At 37.3% G+C, this 22482-nt stretch overlaps 1 protein-coding gene across 3 annotated transcripts in view; it reads right to left on the bottom strand.

Annotated features, from left to right (window-relative positions):
* nav2a (neuron navigator 2a) overlaps positions 1–22239 on the bottom strand; it is a 144215-nt gene extending 121976 nt beyond the window's left edge. For all 3 annotated transcript variants that reach the window (XM_052141659.1, XM_052141641.1, XM_052141650.1), the window contains exon 1: positions 21447–22239. In XM_052141659.1, the coding sequence (XP_051997619.1) occupies positions 21447–21650 (204 nt within the window). In that variant the 5' untranslated portion in view covers positions 21651–22239. The remainder of the gene's footprint in view (positions 1–21446) is intronic.
* Between the last annotated feature and the right edge of the window lie 243 nt (positions 22240–22482).

The following is a 22482-nucleotide window of genomic DNA, read 5'->3' as shown; positions in this document are numbered from 1 at the left end:
TTTTCTGGCAAGTTTTGTCGCTACAAATATTGTTCACAAAATTTGTACAACAAACACAATTACAAATTGGAATTACACATTATTATTATCACTATTAATTTGCTTTCGCCATGATTCTTTGACATTCCCCCAACTCTAAAAAAGTAAATATGAAATTGTGGTGCTGCTCATCTGTACCGATCATTCCGACATGACAGCTTTATACTAGTGATGTCCAATTCACAAACATCGTTTTTCTTAAAGCCTTATCTGTATTTAAATTATTTAAAATAATATGTGATAAACAGCATTTTTAACTAACAGAGTGACTATTTGCAGTAGGTGTAAATAGCACCAGCCACACAGCAGGACTATTTGCACTCAAATAGTCTGGTGGAAACACAGAAATAAAGTGTGGCTGTAATAACGTAGTGTGTAAAGATGGTGAGTATGGGCATGATGAGTATTTATCAAGCGGACATGCGGGGTTCGATTCCCTCCCTTTCACCCACTTTTTCCCATCCTGTCTCCTGTATCCACTCTAATATGTTCTTTAATACTACTTATAACAATAAACAGAAATTAATATAATGATTGATAATTTGTTTTGTTTTAGTTGTTTTGGACATGTTGGGGAGTTGAGAGAAAGGTTTGATGAGGGTAACATTAACAATGCTTTTACTATAGTAATATTGTTGTAACCATGCTTTTTGGCCATAAAAAAATGTTTCTCCCCTTTACTCCCCAATTTGGCATCCCCAATTCTCAATGCGCTCGAATTCCTTGTGGTGGCACAGTGACTCTCAGACGAATCTCAGAACCTCCACTTCTAAGACAGTCAGTCCACACATCTTATCACGTGGCTTGCTGAGTTTGTTACCACGGAGACATAGCACATGTGGAGGCTCACGCTATTCACCATGGCATCCATGCAAAAATCACCACACACCCCACTGAGAGTGATAACTACCTTATAATGACCACAAGGTAGGTAACCCATGTGACTCTACTAAATTTAGCAACCGGGCCAATTGGTTGCTTTGGCAGCATTGCTGGAGTCACTCAGAACAACCTGGACTCAAACTCACGATTCTAGGGGTGATAGTCAGCATATTTGCTTGCTGAGCTACCCAGGCCCCTTGGCCATAGTTTTAATGCAATTAACCATGGTGTTACTACAGTAATATGGTGTTAATATAGTAACCATGTATAATTTTGTGGTTTACTATGATTTTACTACAAAATACCATGGTGATACTATGGTTACAGAAGTAAAATCATGGTTAATTTTTGTAAGGCAAGGTTAGGGTTAGGTTTAGGTATAGGGGTTGGTGTAGGTTGTGTCTATGAGACTATGAGACTATCACACTGCAGTGATACAGTATGTTAGTATTTTAGCAGGAGGGTAAATAGCATCTAACACTATTTGCACTTAATGCAAAGAAGATGATTTTTGCTACTACATACACTTAGTTTAAATACACTTATTGTAAATAGTATCTATCACTATTTGCAATACACTTAGTGCAAATAGCCACTGCCTTTAACTAAACATGTGCTTCACTACAAATAAGAAGGTGTTAAATTCTACGCATTGACTTTGGGAACATTATTGAGTAATGACTTAAATGTATCAGTGTTCACTGTTTTGAATCGGATTATTGGAACAAATTGATTCGCTAACATGAATTCCTACGGATAGCACTCAATAAGTCACTAAAAGTAAACTAAAATCAAAGGCTTTTTGTAAAATGAATAAAATAATAATACAGTTCAGCTAAATTGGTGAGATATACAAGTGGAGTTCACATGTGTTTTGTGTGTGTGGCTCTCTGGTTGTGTCCGCCGGGCACCACAAGCACTTTAAGTGGCTTTGGCCTTGTGCTAACACGAAAAGCTCCAAGAGGAGCTCTTGATTGTTGTGATATCTGCGGTTTGGAGATGAAAGAGCAAGCATTAGATTGATGTGAGTGAGCTCTGAAAAATACGACCTTTGGAGCTGTGAGAGTTCAGTTAGGATTAAGAGCCACATTCAGACCAAACAGAAAGCCGGAAATGTTGACTTGAGTTCACACAAGTGCTGCTTTCAAGATGAACAACTTAACACATTACTCCAATGGGACCTAAGAAAGTTCAGTGTCATTAATGCTAACCGGAATGGGACTACATAATGACACTTGAGCTGCGGTTCTCAAAATAAACACTACACTTTTAGTTTCAACACACTGACTGATACAAGCACACAATCTGCCATTTGCTGCATGTACGTAAGTGCTGTTGTCAGCGCAAGGACTATGAGGCAGCATACACACTGAATACAGCTGTACTGTAGAGGCTGTCAGCTCAAACAGGTGGGTTGATGTGGGTCTATCCACTCAGCAGGGCACTAAGCACCATCAACTACTCCTCACCTTCAACAAATTGATAGCTGTCTGCCCAGCCAGCGCTGTATGAATAAGTGATTTTATAGAAATGTAAGTTCTTTCTTGCTCTTTGGGGAAATATGAATATTACAGACAGCCTTTTGTTTCAACAGTAAACTCAGACTGTAAGCAAGTGTGATATAACCTATGTACTCCAGATGCATTTAGCTTTGGTGCTCATAGAAAACAAGTGTTCAAATCAAGTCTGCATCATGTCCCAATCATGTTCCCTAATGCAAGCATAACTATTATTATTGCTCATATTTAATGTAGGGTTAGGGATTTGAACAAACCCTTAACCCTAAGTATTGAACTTTGGCACGATAATCACCCTCCAGTTTGTTATACGGACATGAATGTTACCTCAAATCGAGCAGTTGTTTATCGAGAGTGGGTAATTAAGAACTATTATAAACGTAATAAAAATTGTAGATGTTAAACGTAAACCGTAATAAAATAAAATTTTCTTTAGGAAATTTTGTTGCGTGCCCATTACTGCGTGTTTTACTTGCATTGAGACATCTTTTATCTCTTTTATCTTTAATAATATCAGATTATAATGGAACAGACTTAATGTTTTGCATGCAGGAGAACAAAACAAAACAAAATGAAATCTAACAATACACAAAATGAAATGAGAAACAAAATATAATGGCACCCAAGCCATATCTTAGGACCAGAATATCATAGAGACTTGGGGGTGTTTTTTTTGTTGTTTTTTTTACCTTCGGCCAGTAAGCAATCATCTAGCAACCACCCAGACTACCCAACTACCTAGCAATGCCAACACCTTAACAACCCAAAAAAATGATTGGAAAAGGCATTTTTTTTATATTAATGGCCCTAGTGCCACGTGGTTCTTCTGCCTCATGTGGGCAGTCTATCAATTAATCAAGCATGCAATAAAAAACAGAGAACAAACTTGCTATTAGAGGAAATGAGGGAGACAATGCACAAATGGAGTCATAGTAGCATTTGAATGCTCAAATATGAAATGTGGATCTGAACTTAAAGTAGTCTAATCTACAGTATGTCTTGATTAGGTCTGAAGCTAATTAAGATGTTTATCTCACGTCCTTTTAGTTTGAAAAGCTGCACAAAAAAGAGTTGGACATTCTATAATGAAGTGAATGAATGACTGTAGAATCAATTTGTGTGGGGCTTTCAGCATTCATTCTCTTCCCTTCAACTATCTATAACAATACAGTATTCATTGTTGATATTATCTAGTCACACTGACACGTTTCAGCCTCTGTCTCAGCCTCTCTTTCGCTCATAAATACATGCGTTCTTAAACATATTCAGTTCTCTGCCACTTGTGCTAGGCTTCCTATGTCATACATAATTAAACAGCACCCCTTATCACCTCATCTCCAGACAAGCAATAAGCCGTCCTGCCTTTGTGGCTTTGACATGCTGTGGATAAGACCATGGCAAAAGTGAGAGGGTGTATGTGTAGTAGAAAAGGATTAATAAAGAGAATATGTGCAGGGTTTTTTGTCTGATATAACGCTGAATTCTTAATAAGATGAGCCTTTTGCTGCATTGAAACCCCTCAAAATATACAGCTGATCAATGTAAACACTATCAGAGCAAATAAAAGTCGAAACCTCAAAGTACAGGTTTTCTGTTAACAGAAAGGATCACATCACAATGCATGAGAATTTGAACAAATACAAAAAATTATAATAATTGAAATTATCGACCAGGAATGACAGAATATGATCAGTTGCTCAGAGATTTTTTTGGATACCTCAGATGTGGGCTAATTGTGCTATCCACACTGAAGATAATAACAACAATAATAAAATATTTAATAATAATGAATCTTATATTTAAGTTTATTTTGGTTAAATTACCTTGTTTAAGGGATGTTTATCTATCTTTACTGGAAAAGAAGTCAAATACAATCTTTAAGAATAGCCGTTTTTGCAGTGTGCAAAAAAACCTAACCTGAAACAAGTATTATAAAACTAAAGAGTCACAAGAAATCTGCAAAATAAGGAAATGTAATTTAAAAATGGCAAAGTTTTCACAACTCATGCACAATGCTTTCAACAAAATTCAAGGGAGAAATGGGGCTCAGCACATAACAAAACAAAGTGTCAGCTGAAATATTAAAATAAAAAGACACAGTAACCAGCATATTGCAAAATAGTAGTATCATAAACATCATCAGGTGCAGGTTTGCACAGATTCTCAATTTGAACAAATAAGCAGCAATGTGTAGTTTAAAAATTTCAAATAATAATAAAACACAACTAAATAGCATACCCGGCAACTACTCAACACTCAAATGAAATCCTTGAATTATTTTACCAGTTTCATGCTGCGATTGTTTTGATTCCAGTGCCACAGCATCACACTCATCTTCCTTTTACCCTTTATCTTCCTCACTTCAACTGCCGGTGGTCAAGATAAACAGAGCCAATTTACAATCCATCAGAGGAAGAGAGCAGCATCTACCTACCGCAAAACTATTTTTAATACACTATCAAAAGAGAGATTAAAAAGAGGTGATGAAAGGTCTGAAGGAGAGGAAAGAATGATAGATTGGAAAAATGGAAGGAAAATTAGCATAGTTTGAAATCAAGAGGGATCAAGTTAGCTTAAGATATGTAGTGGTGTCTCAACTCCACATTAAGAGACAGATAGAAGAGAGGATGAGGATCATAGAGAGCAATAAGAGAAAAAGTAAATGAGACAGACCTCTCACCACTAATGTTGTGCCATGCTGGGGGGAAGCAGCCTATGGTCTGAAACACACATTCAGGGGAGGAGACATCAGCGAAATGCCCACATGAGCCACACCAAACAGCCGAAGGGGGTGGGGAGGAGAGACCAGCTGGATAGGCAGGCCTCCGTCAGCAGTGGATGGGGGAATCCCTCCTCTCCTCCCCCACACGACCCCTCGATTACACCCACTCCCTCTATCAGTCCATAACTTCCATGTAAGGTCTCTTTAGAGCACCATTAGTGAAACAGGGCAAACTTTACATCATCCTATAAAACAACCCATCAACTAAAAATTTTCAACAAGCGAAATAAAAGAAAGAATAGGAACTAAACATTCTTAAATGGATGACCAAATCTCATTATCCTCCTGTAATGCATCACAACTTATTGTGAACTTTTGCCAGCAAAGTTTTGATCATGTAAACAATAATGCATTATTATATCCGTAATGCCTCATAAGATCACTAGTAATCAAATCGCAACTAATTGGATACCCAAGCCATGCTATATTTTTTCTCAATCGCTTTGGCTCAGTTCTTGAATGAGAATTTTTTTTTTTTAAAACAATACGTTCAAATCTCTGAACAATTAGTTTCTTGTTCACACCAGATTTGAATTTCTTATTAATTTAAGCAAATTGCACATGTTTTTGCACAAGTGTGCAAAAGAGTAAGTACAATTGTCTACAATGTGCTCAATATCTATATGCACATGGCTTGCTAATAAAAAATGATGAGCTGATTCTCAGTGAAATTGTCATACTCTTCACAACTTCTAAACATTCTTTCATCATGTGAGCCATCACATGCAAAATGATCCATTCAGTTTAAAAAAATCTGTCAGGCATACATGTAAATTCATTAAATATCTGTTTTCATTGTTGGATTTTAAATTTTTTTTGCATGGATGTGGATTTTCGGACTATATATGACTTTACACGTAAGAAATGTAAATGTGAATTTTCTGTTTGCATGTAACACATTGCTACAAAAATACATTTATTATGCATATCTTTTTCTGTGTACTACAGTATTGTACAGTATTGAATTTTCCCAGTAAACTTTTACCTATGTTGAAATCGGTATCTAAAAAGCTCAGTGTGCTACACAATAGCATTCAGCTAGACAAAACTGACATTCTTGTATAGTACAGTAAGCAGTCAGTGTCAACAAAAAAAAGTAGAACAAAAAATGAAATTTGTATATAATAAAACATTTCCAGGGTTGACTGCCATGGTGAATAAAACAGTACGGCTCACACGATGACAAAAACACTTTTCATTTTGATGGCATTGGCCAATTTACTGACACAATAGCTAGATTTTGAAGCATGAATTAAAAGTTTTAGGTGAGTTACTACATTTTGCAGACATGCAATAAAGTTGCGATGTTCCATAAAACAGTTGTGACAATTGAACTTACATTTTAGAGAATTTCAAAACATTATCCAAAACGATTAATACAATTCTTAAATCAGAATTAATACAACTGATATGACCACAATATGGTGTTACTGCCTAAGCATCTGTTATCTTGCAGATTAAAATGATCTTGATATATACTGAAATCTATAATTTAGTCATATTATATAACATTTCTGACCTGAATAAAACTAGTTTATTATGTTACCACATGTAGCACAATTTTACAGTGTACAATCCATCCTATGTATAAAGAGCCAGATTAGAATCAGTACATCAAATAGTATAACAATAAGTACATTGACATGTAAATGGTGCTGTTGTGTGCTATTAGGATTTTGGAAGTATCCATGCTTTATCATTTAATTTTGTCCATACTCCTTTGCGCTAAGCAGATATATCTTGTGATAGCAAGATTACATTTGTTGGCACCGTAATCAGTTGTCAGTACTGGTGTATTAGTTTAGTACATACTTAAAAGTTATTCTTTATCATTGCCAGCATAGGGAATTCAATGGTGTCTGCATCCATAAATGTATTACCTATTTATCATTAATTATACTTACTATTTTATTATAATTATTTAATAGCAATATACTAACAAGCACATCTTTGGGGTAATTAACAAGAGGCTATTGAGTGTTCTTATGTATTGTTACTTATTGTTACTTAGCAACAAAACCCCTTTCTCACCTAAAATTCTTGTACTCTCCAAGCGGGACTTTCTTGAAGGACAGCTTTTTAGAGGATCTAAATTCTGGAAGAGACTTATGAGACCTACAAAAAGCCCCTGTGACGAAGTAATGTAGTGGCAACCATTATTCTTCTGATGTTGTTTGCATGCACAATGCAACACACAACACCAAAAACCACAAAACCAATAGACTAGGGCGCCAGGATCAGAGATACACTTCTGTTAGGGCTGTTTTACACAAACTGCATCTGAAGGGAAATGAGACGCTCAGATTATTTCAACTGAACTCAGTGGAAAACATGCTGAAAATACACTATAAACCTTTTTATCAACACAGTCTTTTACAATAAAGGCTTTTTTTGATTCAACATAAAATACTGTAATGAAAAACTCCGACTGATAAAAGATGTCTCGATGCAAGTAAAACATGCAGTAATGGGCAAGCAACAAAATTTCCTCTAGAAAATTTTATTTTATTACGGTTTAAGTTTTGAAATCTATTATTTATGACATTTATTACGTTTATAATAGTTCTTAATTACCCACTCTCGATCAACAACATATTATTTAAATCCGTTATCACACTCAATGAAGTCATACAGAAAATATTTTATTTCCTGTATAGTGCTGCAACTGTAACAGAGATGTGATGGAAACTCAAAGCGCATCTCCACTTAAAGTCACACAGCAGTACCACTGCTCACCACTTGCACACACATAATATGTCAAATAGGCGATAGTCTTTGGATACTTTGTTGGTTTTATGTTATTTCTGTTAAACGATTTGGAAATTTTGCGTAATCCTCTGAATAGCAGGATAGCAACAAGTTTGTTTACTCATGGTGGCTGCAAATTCTTCTCGTTTCTCAGTGCTTTGTGCGTCAAACGTGTTTGAGCCATCACAGGCTGCAGCACCTCCCACAGTTCTTCTTTTCCCAAAAAGTACCTACCCTGCAGTAGAAAGTAAAAAAGTGCCTCTAAATGGCTTAGAGGAACTATAATTAATAATCCTTATGTGCAAAAGCTACAAAAACTGAGTAGTTCCTCAAAAAGTACTTAAAATTGGCTTTAGTTTCAGCAGGGGAAAAGGGCCTAAAGTCCCTGGATTTCCACAAAAATTATTAATGTGAATTGAATGTGCGCTGCAATTATGTCAACCTTCTGCAGACCCTTAGGGTTTTAAAAAGTATTTTCTTTTTTTTTTTCCACGTCTGTGGTGGCGTAGTGTGTAATGTGTGTATGGTACAGTCTGTTGGTATGATCTGTGGTGTGGAGACACGAGGTGTTCCCAATGACCGAGCTCTCGCCAAGCCACAAATTACAAGCCAAATTTCAATTTCTGGGGATCGCCTACGTTTCTGCCTTCATTCCCACACTAAAGTGCCCTGGAAGCATGGTTAAAAATATACAAGCCGCACAGGGGTTCTTACTCAGTCTGATGTTTTGAAACTGTGATAGCGGGAACTTAGAGCTAGAACATATTTAAGTAGTGTTAGAATCTACAGTGAAACTGTATCTTGCCAAGCTACATGCTAATGTAATCTAAAGCAGTTAAACTGCAGTTAAACTAAAGTTATAATTTTTTTTTAAATAGCTACACTACAAGCTGTAGTCCACCTTGCCTTAGTTCACCTTGCCGTAGAGCTGTTGTGTAGCATTTTGTCACGCAGTAGCTTGTTTTGAAAACTTTTAAGATACAGTCATCCTCCTAAAAACTGTATTGCATCACAACTTTTAGTTAGATAATACTAAGCACGGGGCTTACAGATGCATTATAAAGTAATTGAATGTTGCTTACACTGTTGTATTACTCCCAACAGTAGTTATGTAACATTTCTAATGATGACTTTAATAGTTTTCTCACTAAATCAGCCTCAACAATAGCTAATTGCCTTTTTACAACTTAATCAAAGTCTGAGAAAAACACATTGAACATTTCAACTGATTTATTGTGCTTCTCCAGCACTAGTTGATATGTGGCAACTATAGACATACATGTGTAGAGCAATAGTGAACAACCTCATTAAAAAACAACAGCTTTGAATCACAGGCTGCGCTCGCCATTCATTCTGTAAATGCTGGTAAAATAAATCCAAGTATGTGTGGACAATGTGGGGGCTCACCCTGTGGAGAGGTTTCTTTGTTTTTGGAGACCCCCATCATCTGCTTTTTGGGGATGGATAGCTGGGAAAGGGTGGGGGGGGATAGGTCCCTACTGCCAGGCTGTTGGGGGGTGGGTGGGACATATGGGCTTACTGGGGCTATGACACAAAATCGCTAGGGATTCAGAGGCACCCTAGCTGTTCTGGAAGAGAAAGAGCTTGTGGGGGAGGGGCTGTGTAAACTCACAACCAAGTCATAATGACGAGACACTTGTAAGGACCTTTCAACTGCTGATGGTTCTGTTAGATACTGTGTTACCACACAAGTTCCACTTTAATCAAAAACTAAATAACAAAGACAAACATTCTGAAATCTTTTTACACTGTTTCAAAGAGATCCCATATTTACTCATTATAGTTTAGGGACAATAACTGCTTTCACTATGGTCAATTTTATGGTTAATAAGCCAAGTTTTTTGTTAAATGGATGTGCCTCTATTGGCACCAAATAAGATTGCAAAAAATAAAAAGGTACCCTGCATATTGGTTGGACAAACAGATTGTCCCATCCCAAACTCAATCCATTGGTTGAGTCAATGTTCCTACTTCGATGTCAAACAAAAAGAGCAATGTTCTTTTTGGGGGAATCAACCAATATATGGTTTATATATTGTTGTCTCTGCATATTAAACTGGAAAATGTAGAGGTATTTTATAGGAATGTCATAAAATATTGATACATCCATTTTTTATTGGCTGGTCATTTCTTGATAAGCTTTTGAGGCATCGATATATTAACTAGGGTTGTCGATTTAACGCATTAATTCGGTGCGATTAATTGTATAAAAAATAACGTGTAAAAAGAAGAGGCACTGGCCTTCTTCACAACGGCCTCAGTGTAGACACAACATGTGAGTTCCTCAGAGATTTTGACACCGAGGAACTTGAAGCTGCTGACTCCGGTGCTCCATTGATGGTGATGTGGTTGTGTTCTCTGTCTTTTCTCCTGAAGCCCACCACAAGCTCCTTAGTCTTGCTGACTTTGAGGGAGAGGTTGTGCTCCTGACACCAGTGTGTCAGAGTGTGCACCTCCTCTGTGTAGGCTGTTTCATCATTGTCAGGGATCAGACCTACCACTGTCGTGTCGTCAGCAAACTTAATTATGGCATTGGAGCTATGTGATTCCACACAGTCATGTGTGTATAAGGAATACAGGAGAACACTACGGGGCTCCAGTGTTGAGGGACAGTTATGAAATGTTGCTGCCCATTCTAACCACCTGGCGTCTGGAAGACCAGGATCCTGCTGCTCAGTGAGCTGTTTAAGCCCAGAGCCCGGAGTTTCACATCAAGCTTGGAGGGCACTAATGTGTTGAATGCTGAGCTGTAGTCTACAAGCAGCATTCTCACATACTGTAAGTGTTCCTTTTTTCCAGGTGGGAGAGAGCAGTGTGTAGTGTATATGCAATGGCATCATCAGTGGAGCGGTTGTTGCAGTAAGAAAACTGTAGTGGGTCCAGTGAGGTAGGCAGCACAGAGCAGATGTAATCTCTGATTAGTTTCTCAAAGTTTCACACCAGTCATTAAGCAAGTGATTTTGGATTGCTTTGGTTCAGGCACAGTGGTGGATGTTTTAAAGCATATGGGGACTACAGACAAAGAGAGGGAAAGGTTGAAAATTTCTGAAAAAACACCAGCCATTTGGTTAACGCATGCTCTGATGATGTGGCCCGGACTACCATCTGGACCCGTGGCTTTACGGATATTCACCCATCAGAAGGATCGGGTTACATCCGCTACAGATACGGAGAGTGAACAAACCACTGTAGCTTCGACCGCTAGAGCTCTCTCCACGAGGGCGGTGTTATTTCTCTCGAAACGATCATAAAAAGTATTTCGCTCATACAAGAGAGAGGCAGCGGTGTTCACGGCGGAACATTTTATTCCCTTTTAAGTCTGTGAGGATATTAATTCCCTGCCACATGTTTCTAGAGTTGGTGGTGTTGAACGGTCCTTCAAACTTGTCCATGTACTGGTGCTCTGATACTGCTCTAATAATATTGTGGAGGGCACAACTGGCTTGTTTATGCTTGACCGAACTCCTAGAATTAAAAGCGGAGGTCTGCACATTAAGTGTTTCACGAACATCGCTATTAATCCATGGTTTCTGGTTGTGGTAGATCCATATTGTTTTGGTCGGTACAACATCCTCTATGTACTTCCTGATGAAACACATTACACTATCAGCATAGACCTCAATGTCATCATCAGAGGCGGACCGGAACATCTCCCAATCCATGTGATCAAAACAGTCTTGTAGAATAGAATCTGATTGGTCCGACCATCACTGGATCGTTTTGAGGACGGGTGCATTCTGTTTCAGTTTCTGCCTGTAAGGGGGCTGTCTTCTTCTAATAATCTTAATTTGTGTTCTACTGAAGAAAGACAGTCATACACATCTGGGATGGCATCAAGGTACATGAATAATGAGAGAATTAAACATTTTTGGTGAACTATTGCTTAAATTAGTTTTCAGATCAGTGTATGAACGATTAGAAATTACATTTAAAATGCAATTTCTCTGTACTGTATGTTGCCTTGAATGGGTTACATTATATCAAGCTGTCAAACCACAATGAGACATAATTGTAACTGAAAATACATTGTTTATGCTATATGAAAGATTATAATATGTCATCCAGCGATGGATTTTGATAATTTGGGTTGAATTGAATGGAAAACTATGCAAGTTGCACTCCGTGGGACTGTAGAATTTTGAGAGTCGTAGCTGGGATCTGCTGTGTGAGTACCTTCATAGAAAATAATTGTTTCGAGTTTTAGAACAAGCCATGTCATCCACCAGACATGTCCGGTGTGTGACTCCCTTTAATTTACCTTGCCGCCAAAGTTGTGTTGAAATATGTTTGAAGAGACAAAGACTATTGCGCAACAAGCAGCCCTATTAATATCTGAAATAAATGCTGATGTATATTGATAATCATCTGGAAAATGTTCTGATTATCGATGCATGAAAAAGGCATCGATCATAAGACTAATATTTTAACATCGCAATATGTACACACTTCACCTTTCATCATTTCTCCTAAAAATGCATGTAAAATGCAGAGGTATTTTAACCTTGAAAAACGTACAAACTTAACCTTTAAAAATGTATCCTAAAAATGTATAAATGTCATCACACATTTCCCGAGATTTTCAATACAAAAAAGGAAACAATAAAGCAGTCATGGAACAAATATTGTGTGCTTAATCAAACTACATCCAACATGCACAAAATCACAGTAACATCTGTGGATAGTTGCCATAGTTACCAACAGAATAATGAAAGAGTGTTTTAAGCAAAACCCATGATGAGAGCTGCTGTTAATATGCTGTTAAGACTAACTTCCTCCTATAGTGTGTGCTGCCTGTACCAAGATCTCTCATTTACCAGCTGATTATCCTCTTTTACTAAATTTCATGTACAATGGACCACAAAATGTTATAGTAATAGCCATATATTTTGGCTATATGGTTATATTATTTTGTGTTGTTGTCGTTGGCTATATGCTTACAAAAATAGAAATGCAGCCTAAACAATCAATTGTTTTTAAATATGAAATAGCACTTCAATGCTACTAAGAATTTTTCAGTTATAGTTCACATTATTTTAGACTTCATCATTTTAGCCAATAATCTTAGACATTTGAATCAAAGGAAGCTCAGAGGGGCTGCCATATTGTGCCTTTACAAAAAGGTACCACGATACAGTGATTGTTTAAGATGGTAGTACTATGGCACTTTCATCAGTGTTATAGGTCCCAGACTTTTTGATATTCCATGACTTTCCCATGAACTGTCCGCTCTGTTTTCTCTCTTTGTATTGGCTCATTTAACCTGAGCCATATTCAGTCTAAGCCATATTCAAACTGGTTTGATTCAGACTTGTTGACACTAAATGCAAGAGAAGCCAGGTTGATCCTCTCCAGAATGCCTAGAAGACAGCCACCTGTCATGGTAAACTCTCATAACTATAAAACGTTTGAAAGTTTAACCCCAAAGTATGACTTTTTCCTAAACCTACTCTACGTATTAGACAAAATGCAGTAACTACATATTTTATTTATATTAAGTTAGGACCAGCATTGTGTGTCTGATCTGTCCTGTGACAGGTTTTGCTCACCTATGCTAAAATTCAGAGAATACTGAGTGTGCAATTTTGATAATCCACATTTGGCTGGACAATCAAAAAACTTTTAAGCCATTTTTCTCAGTCTTGAGATCCCTAAGTTTAGATTTGTATATACACCGGTAATTACTCAGTAATAATACCGTAGTTACTGTGTAATCATTTTGTAGAGCTGTTTGTTTTACCCATTATAACTTTTGTAATATAGAATGGTGACATGTAATGTGTGAAACATGGATACTGTAAAATTAAGTGTTACCAAATAAATAAAAAATTTAGTAGTTAAATCTACATTTGTTGACACATATAAAGCAACCAAATCAAGTTACAGTATTAACATACTGTCCCTCTCTACATAGATGAGGAATTTTAAAAGGTGGAAAGTTTTTTTTATTATTATTGTAGTCTATACAAAATGAATGCCTTATTCAGTTTTTTTTAACCTCTTAACCAGCACCCCTATTTTTGAGAATTTTCTGAAAAAATGACATACCCAAATACAAATGTCTGTAGCTCCTAAACCATATGGTTCACATTCATAACTCTGATATTTTTTTAAACTAGACACTTGAAACTTTGTTACCCAAGAGTCATATTAATTCAAAAGTAGCATAGGAACAGAGTAAAAAAAGGTCAAATTTACATGAAAGTGACTCACGATTTCTATGAATGAACTTCATTTAGGGAAAAATGTATCAGACTTTTATGTTAAAGGCCTGAAAACACCATAAAGATAAAACTGAATGTCTGACCATGTTCTGATTCAAATTTGAAGATGATACTCCCAAAAATGTAGTTTCTGTAAGCTTTTATTCAGGGAAAGTCTAGGCGTCCTTTCCAAAAGGCCATTTGGAGACTCCAAATGGACATCTGGTAGTAAACACTACATACTACATACATGTATATCAATTCAGAACTGTTCTGCTCATCAGACCACACAAGAAAAAATGATTTCAGCACAACATTTTAACATTTTAACAAAATACTCTTTATTTTGAACAATTCTGATAACAAAAACAGTGAAACAAAAAAAACTCACTTCATGTATGCATTTCAAAAGTGATTGTTTTACAACTAATTAATAAATTATATAAAAAGAAAACAACATTTGTAATTGCAACAGTGTTTTTTACACAAATAAATTACAATAAACTGATAATTATTATAAATATCCAATTACTAAAGAAAAAAAAAAGCAATTACAATATTTACAGTATTTATGTAGGTTTGTTACCAACTGGAAACCAAAGCCACTGAAAGACAGGAAAGATAAAGATAAAGATATTTTTGTTATATTATATGCATCATAAATATAATGTGTGTGTGTGATATAAATATTATGTCTTTATGTATAATATACAGCTATCACCTAGCTACTCGTGTAGCCTTGTGTCTTTGCTAGTCATTTTATAATCAAAAACATGATATGAACAGAAAAACTGCCAATACTTCATAAACATAAAAACTCAAGACGATGTGTTTCAACTTACCGATCTAATACGGGATCGAGTCCATAGAGAAACATCTCCTCTTCAGCCGAATCGACACTCGACACCGTGCTCTCTCTGTCTAAGATGTCTGTTTCTGCGTCTTTCTGCTGTTCTTCGTCGCTACTCCTCATTACCTCATCCAAAACACTCTCAACACCACAAAAACTCCTCTTCAGTCGACGATCCATGATGTAGATTGTTAGATATAATGTTAGAATAAATCTGCGCGTTGAAACGAGCTCCGTGTAGCAAAACAATGGTAAAAACTGTGCGCGCTGTGCGTAAAATGACGAAGAGCGCACGAGTGGATGCACTTGTATTAGACCTATGTATTAGACAGATCTTCTGAGGTAAACTAAGCAGACTGTCAATCACTGCAATCGTGTTTTAGTTGGTTAATACTCCCATCCATCAAAATTTTGCTGACCAGACATTGCGTGGCTTTTATCCAGTCAAAAACCGAGGTGCGAGAGTGACAGGTCCCGCAGCCTGTTGTTGCGCTCCCTTCATATTTTTGTCATTACAGAGCCTGTGATTGAAGGAGAGAAACAGGGAATGGCTCATTTTATCGGAAACAGTCCAAACTACGGGGGAGAGATGGTTTTTGAACATTGGAATACAAATTAGAATCGATATTTCATTGAAAGTGAACATGATGGATTACTCTAACTGGAAGCGCTTATGAAAACTGAGGAGGATATTTCGTTTTTTTCCCTATTTTTTTGTTGTTTTGGATTAAAAAGTGGGATGCATTTTGAAGAGTAGACCCTTACGTTGGAATGTATGCTGGTGTTTCTTGGATTCGTCCGAACTGATCTGAACCATAGGAGATGAAAGATAAGTATTGCCATTCATTTTGTTCATATTTACAGGGTCGGTCTGTCAGCATTTAATTTAACCCTTTCCTCTCTGGTGTATTGATTGCAAAAACAAGTTCAGAACGTGATTCTTGAGTGTTTTAGCTTTCAAATGATACATAGTTTATGATAGTTGATTGAATATTTGTTATAAAACAAAGGTAATAAAATTATAAACACGCCCCCACGGCCCGCCCACGCCCCCCTGCTGGTATAAGGCAGTGATACTTTCCATAAGCCTTCACATGCATAATCTCAAAACATATTTTTCCAGATGAACATATGAATTCAGCACCTGCTCAAAGTGAGATTTTGTTAAAATACCCATTGTAAAACGTCTACGTCAAGGCAGCCACTGACCAATAACGTATATCCCAAACAAACATCACATCATCCTGCAAAATGAACTGGCAAAGGTCAACCACTCGAAGCTTCATTAGCTGTAACCTTTCACCTTGACCTGTACACAAATGCATGTTGACCTTTTCTATTCATATCGCCCATGTGACGCCAGATCTGTGATCAAATTACCAAACAGCATCCGGACACATGACGGCACGTTTTTCTGCATGATGGTGTCTCTGTCATGGAGTAGTACCATGAGAAGAATATGAAAGGAAAACAGAGACACTTTGAATTGTTCACTCAGGATGACAGATGTCTTGATTGTCATGTCCAAGGACAGATGGAGGCAGCCGAATAAAATACATGCAGATAACTGAAAAGAATGACAGTTATTCAAGAAACCCATAATTTATACTGATTATAGTGAGAACACTGTAGATATGATGAAATGTTTTTTCAATAGGACTTTTTTGGTCTCTTCTATATTAGGAAAAATAGAAAGCTTCATAGCTAAACGTTTAGGTTAGGAGTGCATGCACTAACTGATTGTTCGCTCAAAGACATTTTAAGGAGAATAAAAATATAGACTGTATTTCCTCCACTGAGATTAGATAGGCTATGTGTTGAGTATTCTCATTGGATAGGACTTAAAGGAAGCCTTCATCCTGGCAATAGTACACACTGTATAGCAGGCAATCTGTCATGCATTTAGGACACCTCCTGAGCGCACATCGTGAAACAAGCCTACAAAGTGTTTAAAAGTACTCTCAAACTGTGATATACTTTGAGAATAATACTTTGTAGTCTTCATGTAATATGGAAAAATAAGTTTTTCGCTAGTAAGAACAGATGGTGGAAGACTATGTATTCAGATTTAGCTGACTCTCTGCGTATTCTCAAATTCTGCATGAAAGTCTCTTTAGAAAATCTCCGGATGAAAATGGGGATTATGCTATGCATAAAAGCAATTCATTATTGGGTGCATGATTAATGTCCTTAAAGCAACTGTTTACCCAAAAAATAAATAACAAAGAAATAAATCAGGACTGACTTTAGATGTTTAAACATTGAGTGTTGTGATGGTAGAGGGCAAGATTTTACTGAATAATGACTTACATTATATTTCGGTCTGTTACTCACAGAAAGCTATTGCATGGCTTCAGAAGACTTTGAAGGTAGGGTATGAGCCTTATGGACCAATTATATTTGTCCATTTTGGAGCTTAACAGTCACATTTGGACCTTCTGCAAAATACCTGTTTTTGTGTTCCACAGAAGAAGGAAAGTTATATGTATTTGGAATGACATGAAGGTGAGGAAAAATTTTTTTTGGTGAACTATTCCTTTAACAAGAACTTTTAGGGCTGCACAATTTATTAACTAATCGTGAAGTATGAATTATACCAGTCCATGTAAGTCTTCTTCTGTTGCATCAATTTTCAATTTCATTTTCTGTTTAATATATGTTTTTGCAGTGGTTGCTCATTTTAACCCATTAGAGACATGTCCACTGCTCGCTTTGTGTATAATTTATTCAAACTGTGTTATAACAGCTTTTTTATGCTTCTAAGGGGATCAAAGTAATGTTGACCTCTTAGGTAACTAGTCTTGATTTACTGATGTATAGAACAGCAATAAATTAATTTAGGAAGACTGTTCTCTGCAATTATCAAGGAAATTAATTGACAATTAGGATTTTTGCCATTATTGTGCAGCCCTAAGAACTATACATTTCAGGATGTCTGATGCAAATATTGCAGCTGCTGAAAATCATAAGGACTAACAATTTCTCCCTCTTTGGCAGTGAAACATTTGAAACATGCCTCTTTTCTAAATATCACTATTGCAATAAATTATCAGCAGGTTCTTTGGTAAAACCATCAGAGCAGGAAACCCATGCAAATGCCCAGCTATATTGTTATGGTAATATCCTTTATCTTATTCTGTGCCCTGCTGGAGATAATCAGTCCACTATATTAGCAAATTAAACACACTATCACCTGCAAATCAATATGGAACAAGAGGCAAAACCTGACCCCCCTGGGCAAAGACCATTAAAGTCAATGACAAGGAGAGAGGGGGCAATTGTGTGCATGTGTGTGATACTGGAAAATTATAAAGGATAGGTGAGAGGACAGATGAATATACTGTACCTCTCAATATACCAGCTGTATAAAACTATCATTTTACTTAAAGAATAAAAGACCTTAAACAACAAAGTGTATTATGCTATACATTTGGTTTATGAGGACATTTCTAGTGTCCCCATAATTCAAATCACTTAAAAACATACTAAATGTTGTTTTATTGAAAATGTAAAAATGCAGAAAGTTTTTTGTGAGGGTTAGGTTTAGGGGATATAATCTACAGTTTGTGCAGTATAAATCATTATGTCTATGGAGAGTCCTCATAAGGATAGCCGCATAGTGTGTACGTTTACACATTCTCTTTAAAATTAAACCATTCATACTTGGTTGGCCAAGTATCTCTGAGAGAGAGAGAGAAAGAGAGTGAGAGAGAGAAAGAGAGCGAGAGAGATAGAGAGAGAGAGAGAGAGAGAGAGAGAGAGAGAGAGAGAGAGAGTGCAGTATATACACAGAGCACTAGAGAGCAGTGTGTACTACATCACCAATTTCAGATCATCATTCAGAGGGGAATGAGTCCATTGTACAAATGTGCCTGGAATTGGTCCTAACCCTGTCCCCATCCCTAATTTTTACCATTTAGAGCCTGCCAGGAATAATTCTGGGCACCTTTCTCCCATAGCGGGGGAATGATATGCTAAAGTGCAATTCCTGGAACATATTTAGAACAGTTTTATTCAAGACTATTTTCTTATGAGGAAACATCCAAAAAACACAGAAACGGATGTTTAAACACAGCATTTTTTTCTTTCCTACTTTCTTTATTTTTCTTTCCCTCTCTCATTGATTAAACTATGACCATGAACCTCATGAGTTAATTGAGTGGATTAGGATTGTACTTCAAATGGCTGTCTATGGTTCAGACTGGATTTGTGCCCAATCAGTGATAAACTGATTCATTCGCTGAATCCAAAGCCTCAATGTACACAGTGGCATTTCAACCCAATGACTGAATATACAAAACACTCACAGAACTGTAATTTAATCTTAATAAGCTTTGAGCTGATGTGTTTTCTGCACCACTAGTGGCACGCACCGTAACTGCAAAAATAATGATTCCAAACACCTCAAATCCACACCATTGGTTGAGCCAATGTTTCTATGCCAACCTCCTTTATTGTTGTCCTCACACATTAACCTGGGATATGAGAAAGTATTTTCACATCGAAAAAATGACACACATCACATTGGTAATTCATATATCGATTTAAAATGCAAAACTTGAGACTTGATGTCATGTGGCACTGCCTACTTTAAGGAAAATCACGCAAGTGTGTGTGTAACACAGTGTTGTACAAGTCAATCAAAACTTGTTTTAGACTGACAAGGGTTGACCAGCCAGTGCTGAAATAGTGACACAGTATACTGCTGACATACATTACTGATACTGTACCAGAGCAGTGAAGCAATTGCACACACACACACACACACACACACACACACACACACACACACACACACACACACACACACAAACACACATGTGCACACAGAAATAAGCATCCTTTCTTATTTTATCCCTACAAAAAATCCCCAAATCCCACGAATGCGGATCCAGCTCTCTATTTACAATTACTTTATCGTACACAAACACATACAGTATTAAATATATATCATCTATCTCTAAACACAGAATCCCAGCACAGCTGACTGCCACACACTTCAGCTAAATTTACCATTCTTCAGAATGACGCTTGATTTGGCTGAACCTTGAGTTAATAAGCCAAATCTGAGAGAATAAATGTGCATCATCAACAAAATTATTGTGCAATGCACTAAGCTCCAGAGCGATAAATACAATTTTCACAGTCAGATTTTGGCTCATCCCTCCACTTTTCTGTTTTCCTCTCCCTGACTCACAAACACACATGAGCACCCAAAAGTTAGGGCTGTCCATTTCAATTAATTAAATCCACATATCAAAGGTTAAGTTATCATTTCTCAGTCCAATCTGTACCTTCCTATCAGTTATGCACACACACCCACCCACAAAAATACATGAGCACTCTCTTTCCCTTGACAAAGCCTTAAATGGCATTTGAACATGTTTGCAAAGATAGAGTGAGAGGGGAGGTGTCTCCTGGGTTGCCTAGCAGACTTTATAACTCAAAAATAAACCAAGCCACCCTGGCTTGCTTAGATAGAACAGAACACACACACACACACACACACACACACACACACACACACACACACACACACACACACAACACACACACACAATATCCCAACAAAGCAAGCAGGTCAGTGTCCGGGCAACTATCATTTCTAGCCAGAGGCTGCTGGGGGGGTGGGGGTGGCATGGCATGATACTGTACAGTAAATACTACGATCATAATCATTATGAAATTAAATTTATTTAAATTTATCATTTGTAAATTTTACCATGGTAATACCATGATACATTTTGGTCATTTACAATTGACATTTAATGAAATGTTTTTTGGGCATGGCAACATGGTATGTTTTTGGAGCAATGGTAGTATCATGATATTCTTTGAAGTACATTGGAGTACCATGTAAATACCATCAATTTACATTGAATATAACAAATAAGCTAATCATTCAATATCATGGTACACAGCATATTCAATTAACATAGTAATTCCATAGGATACCATCATTCTACCATGGTATGGCCACAGTAAGTTTTGCAAGGTAATATATTACTTGACATTGCATTAAAATGACAGCATACAGCATTTTAGCACATGATGATGCGAAACACAATCTCAACATGCACACAAACATTTTAGTTTCATTATATCATCTCATAAACACATGTAATTGTTTATATGCGTAGGTTTGCTATACCCTAAACCCTAAACTTAACCCTTTTATTATACAGTAAGTAGATTTACACCAAAATATGATTTAGGTGATTTATGAGCCTTTTTAACTAGCAAGGGCCGCTGAAAATTAAAATTGACATTCATGTTGATCAACATTAGAGGACATTTTCAAAAATGTGTCCCTCACAAGTACAGAAAAACTTGCACTCACATACACACACACACACACACTCGCACGCACACACACGCACACACACACACTTATACATCATTCTAACCTGTGTATCGTCTCCACTGTCATCAGTATGATAGTTTTTGTCTGGCGTCCACCCAAAGTGCAGATGAGCACTGCTCTGGTGGGGGTTGGCTGAGTAGGGATGGGGGGCCATGGCCCGGGTGGGCACCTGAGGGATGGGGAGCGCACTGTGGATCGGCTTCGGCAGTCCGGACTTCATTTTAGTAACCACCAGGATGGCAGGCATCTTCCCCTTGACCCTTAGCCAGTCTGCCCATGCACGTCAGTGGGCACACACTTTCACTTGCACAGAAACTATCGAATGCTGGAACACGCCCTCATCAGACAAGGTATCTTGAGGAGAGACTGTCAAGCACTTTGTCAGTGACACTGACCGTGTTTGAGACCCTCACAAACACAATGCACAACAGACACACATAGCATCTATCCTCTTCTAATGTGAATCCGGCTCTTGATTATTTTCTATCCTAGTTGTTCGAGACAAATGCACCTAAGGAATCATTAACACAGAATCTTCCAATCAGATCTATGGCAAAGGCAAGACAAATCACATCATCAGAAAAATGTCAGGAGGAAGAGAATATAGAAGAGTAAAAAAATTTATAATAAGAGTCTACTTGCTGCAAATGGTGCTCAGCTGGTGACTGCAGGCATCTGAATGCACTTGTCCGTGATCTCTCTCTCTCTCTCTCTCTCTCTCTCTCACTCTCTCTCTCTCTCTCTCTCTCTCTCTCTCTCTCTCTCTCTCTCTCGTTTCAAACTCAGAAACATGTGTGGCTTGAAGGAGGCAGTAGTAACTAGTGGCAGATGCCTGACACCAGTGTCTATAAGCAATCATATTCTCTCAGCTGTGCAGCCCACACTCCCATAAACACACACACACACCACTCCCATCTTCAGAAGCGACGTCAGAGCAAATGAGCAGTGTAAAGCGGTGGAGGCTAGTAGTCATGACTGTATATTATTAGCTGTATAGTATAGCCTTCTTGTGTGTATATCTGCTGTCAAGTATGGAATATGCTGTGTGGGTATTCCATGTACGAGTATCGTAGATTAGC

Source organism: Xyrauchen texanus, chromosome 2, assembly GCF_025860055.1.
Source record: "Xyrauchen texanus isolate HMW12.3.18 chromosome 2, RBS_HiC_50CHRs, whole genome shotgun sequence".
NCBI lineage: Eukaryota > Metazoa > Chordata > Actinopteri > Cypriniformes > Catostomidae > Xyrauchen > Xyrauchen texanus.
The sequence above is the reverse complement of the archived record's forward strand: the minus strand, read 5'-3'. Positions and strand labels throughout refer to the sequence as shown.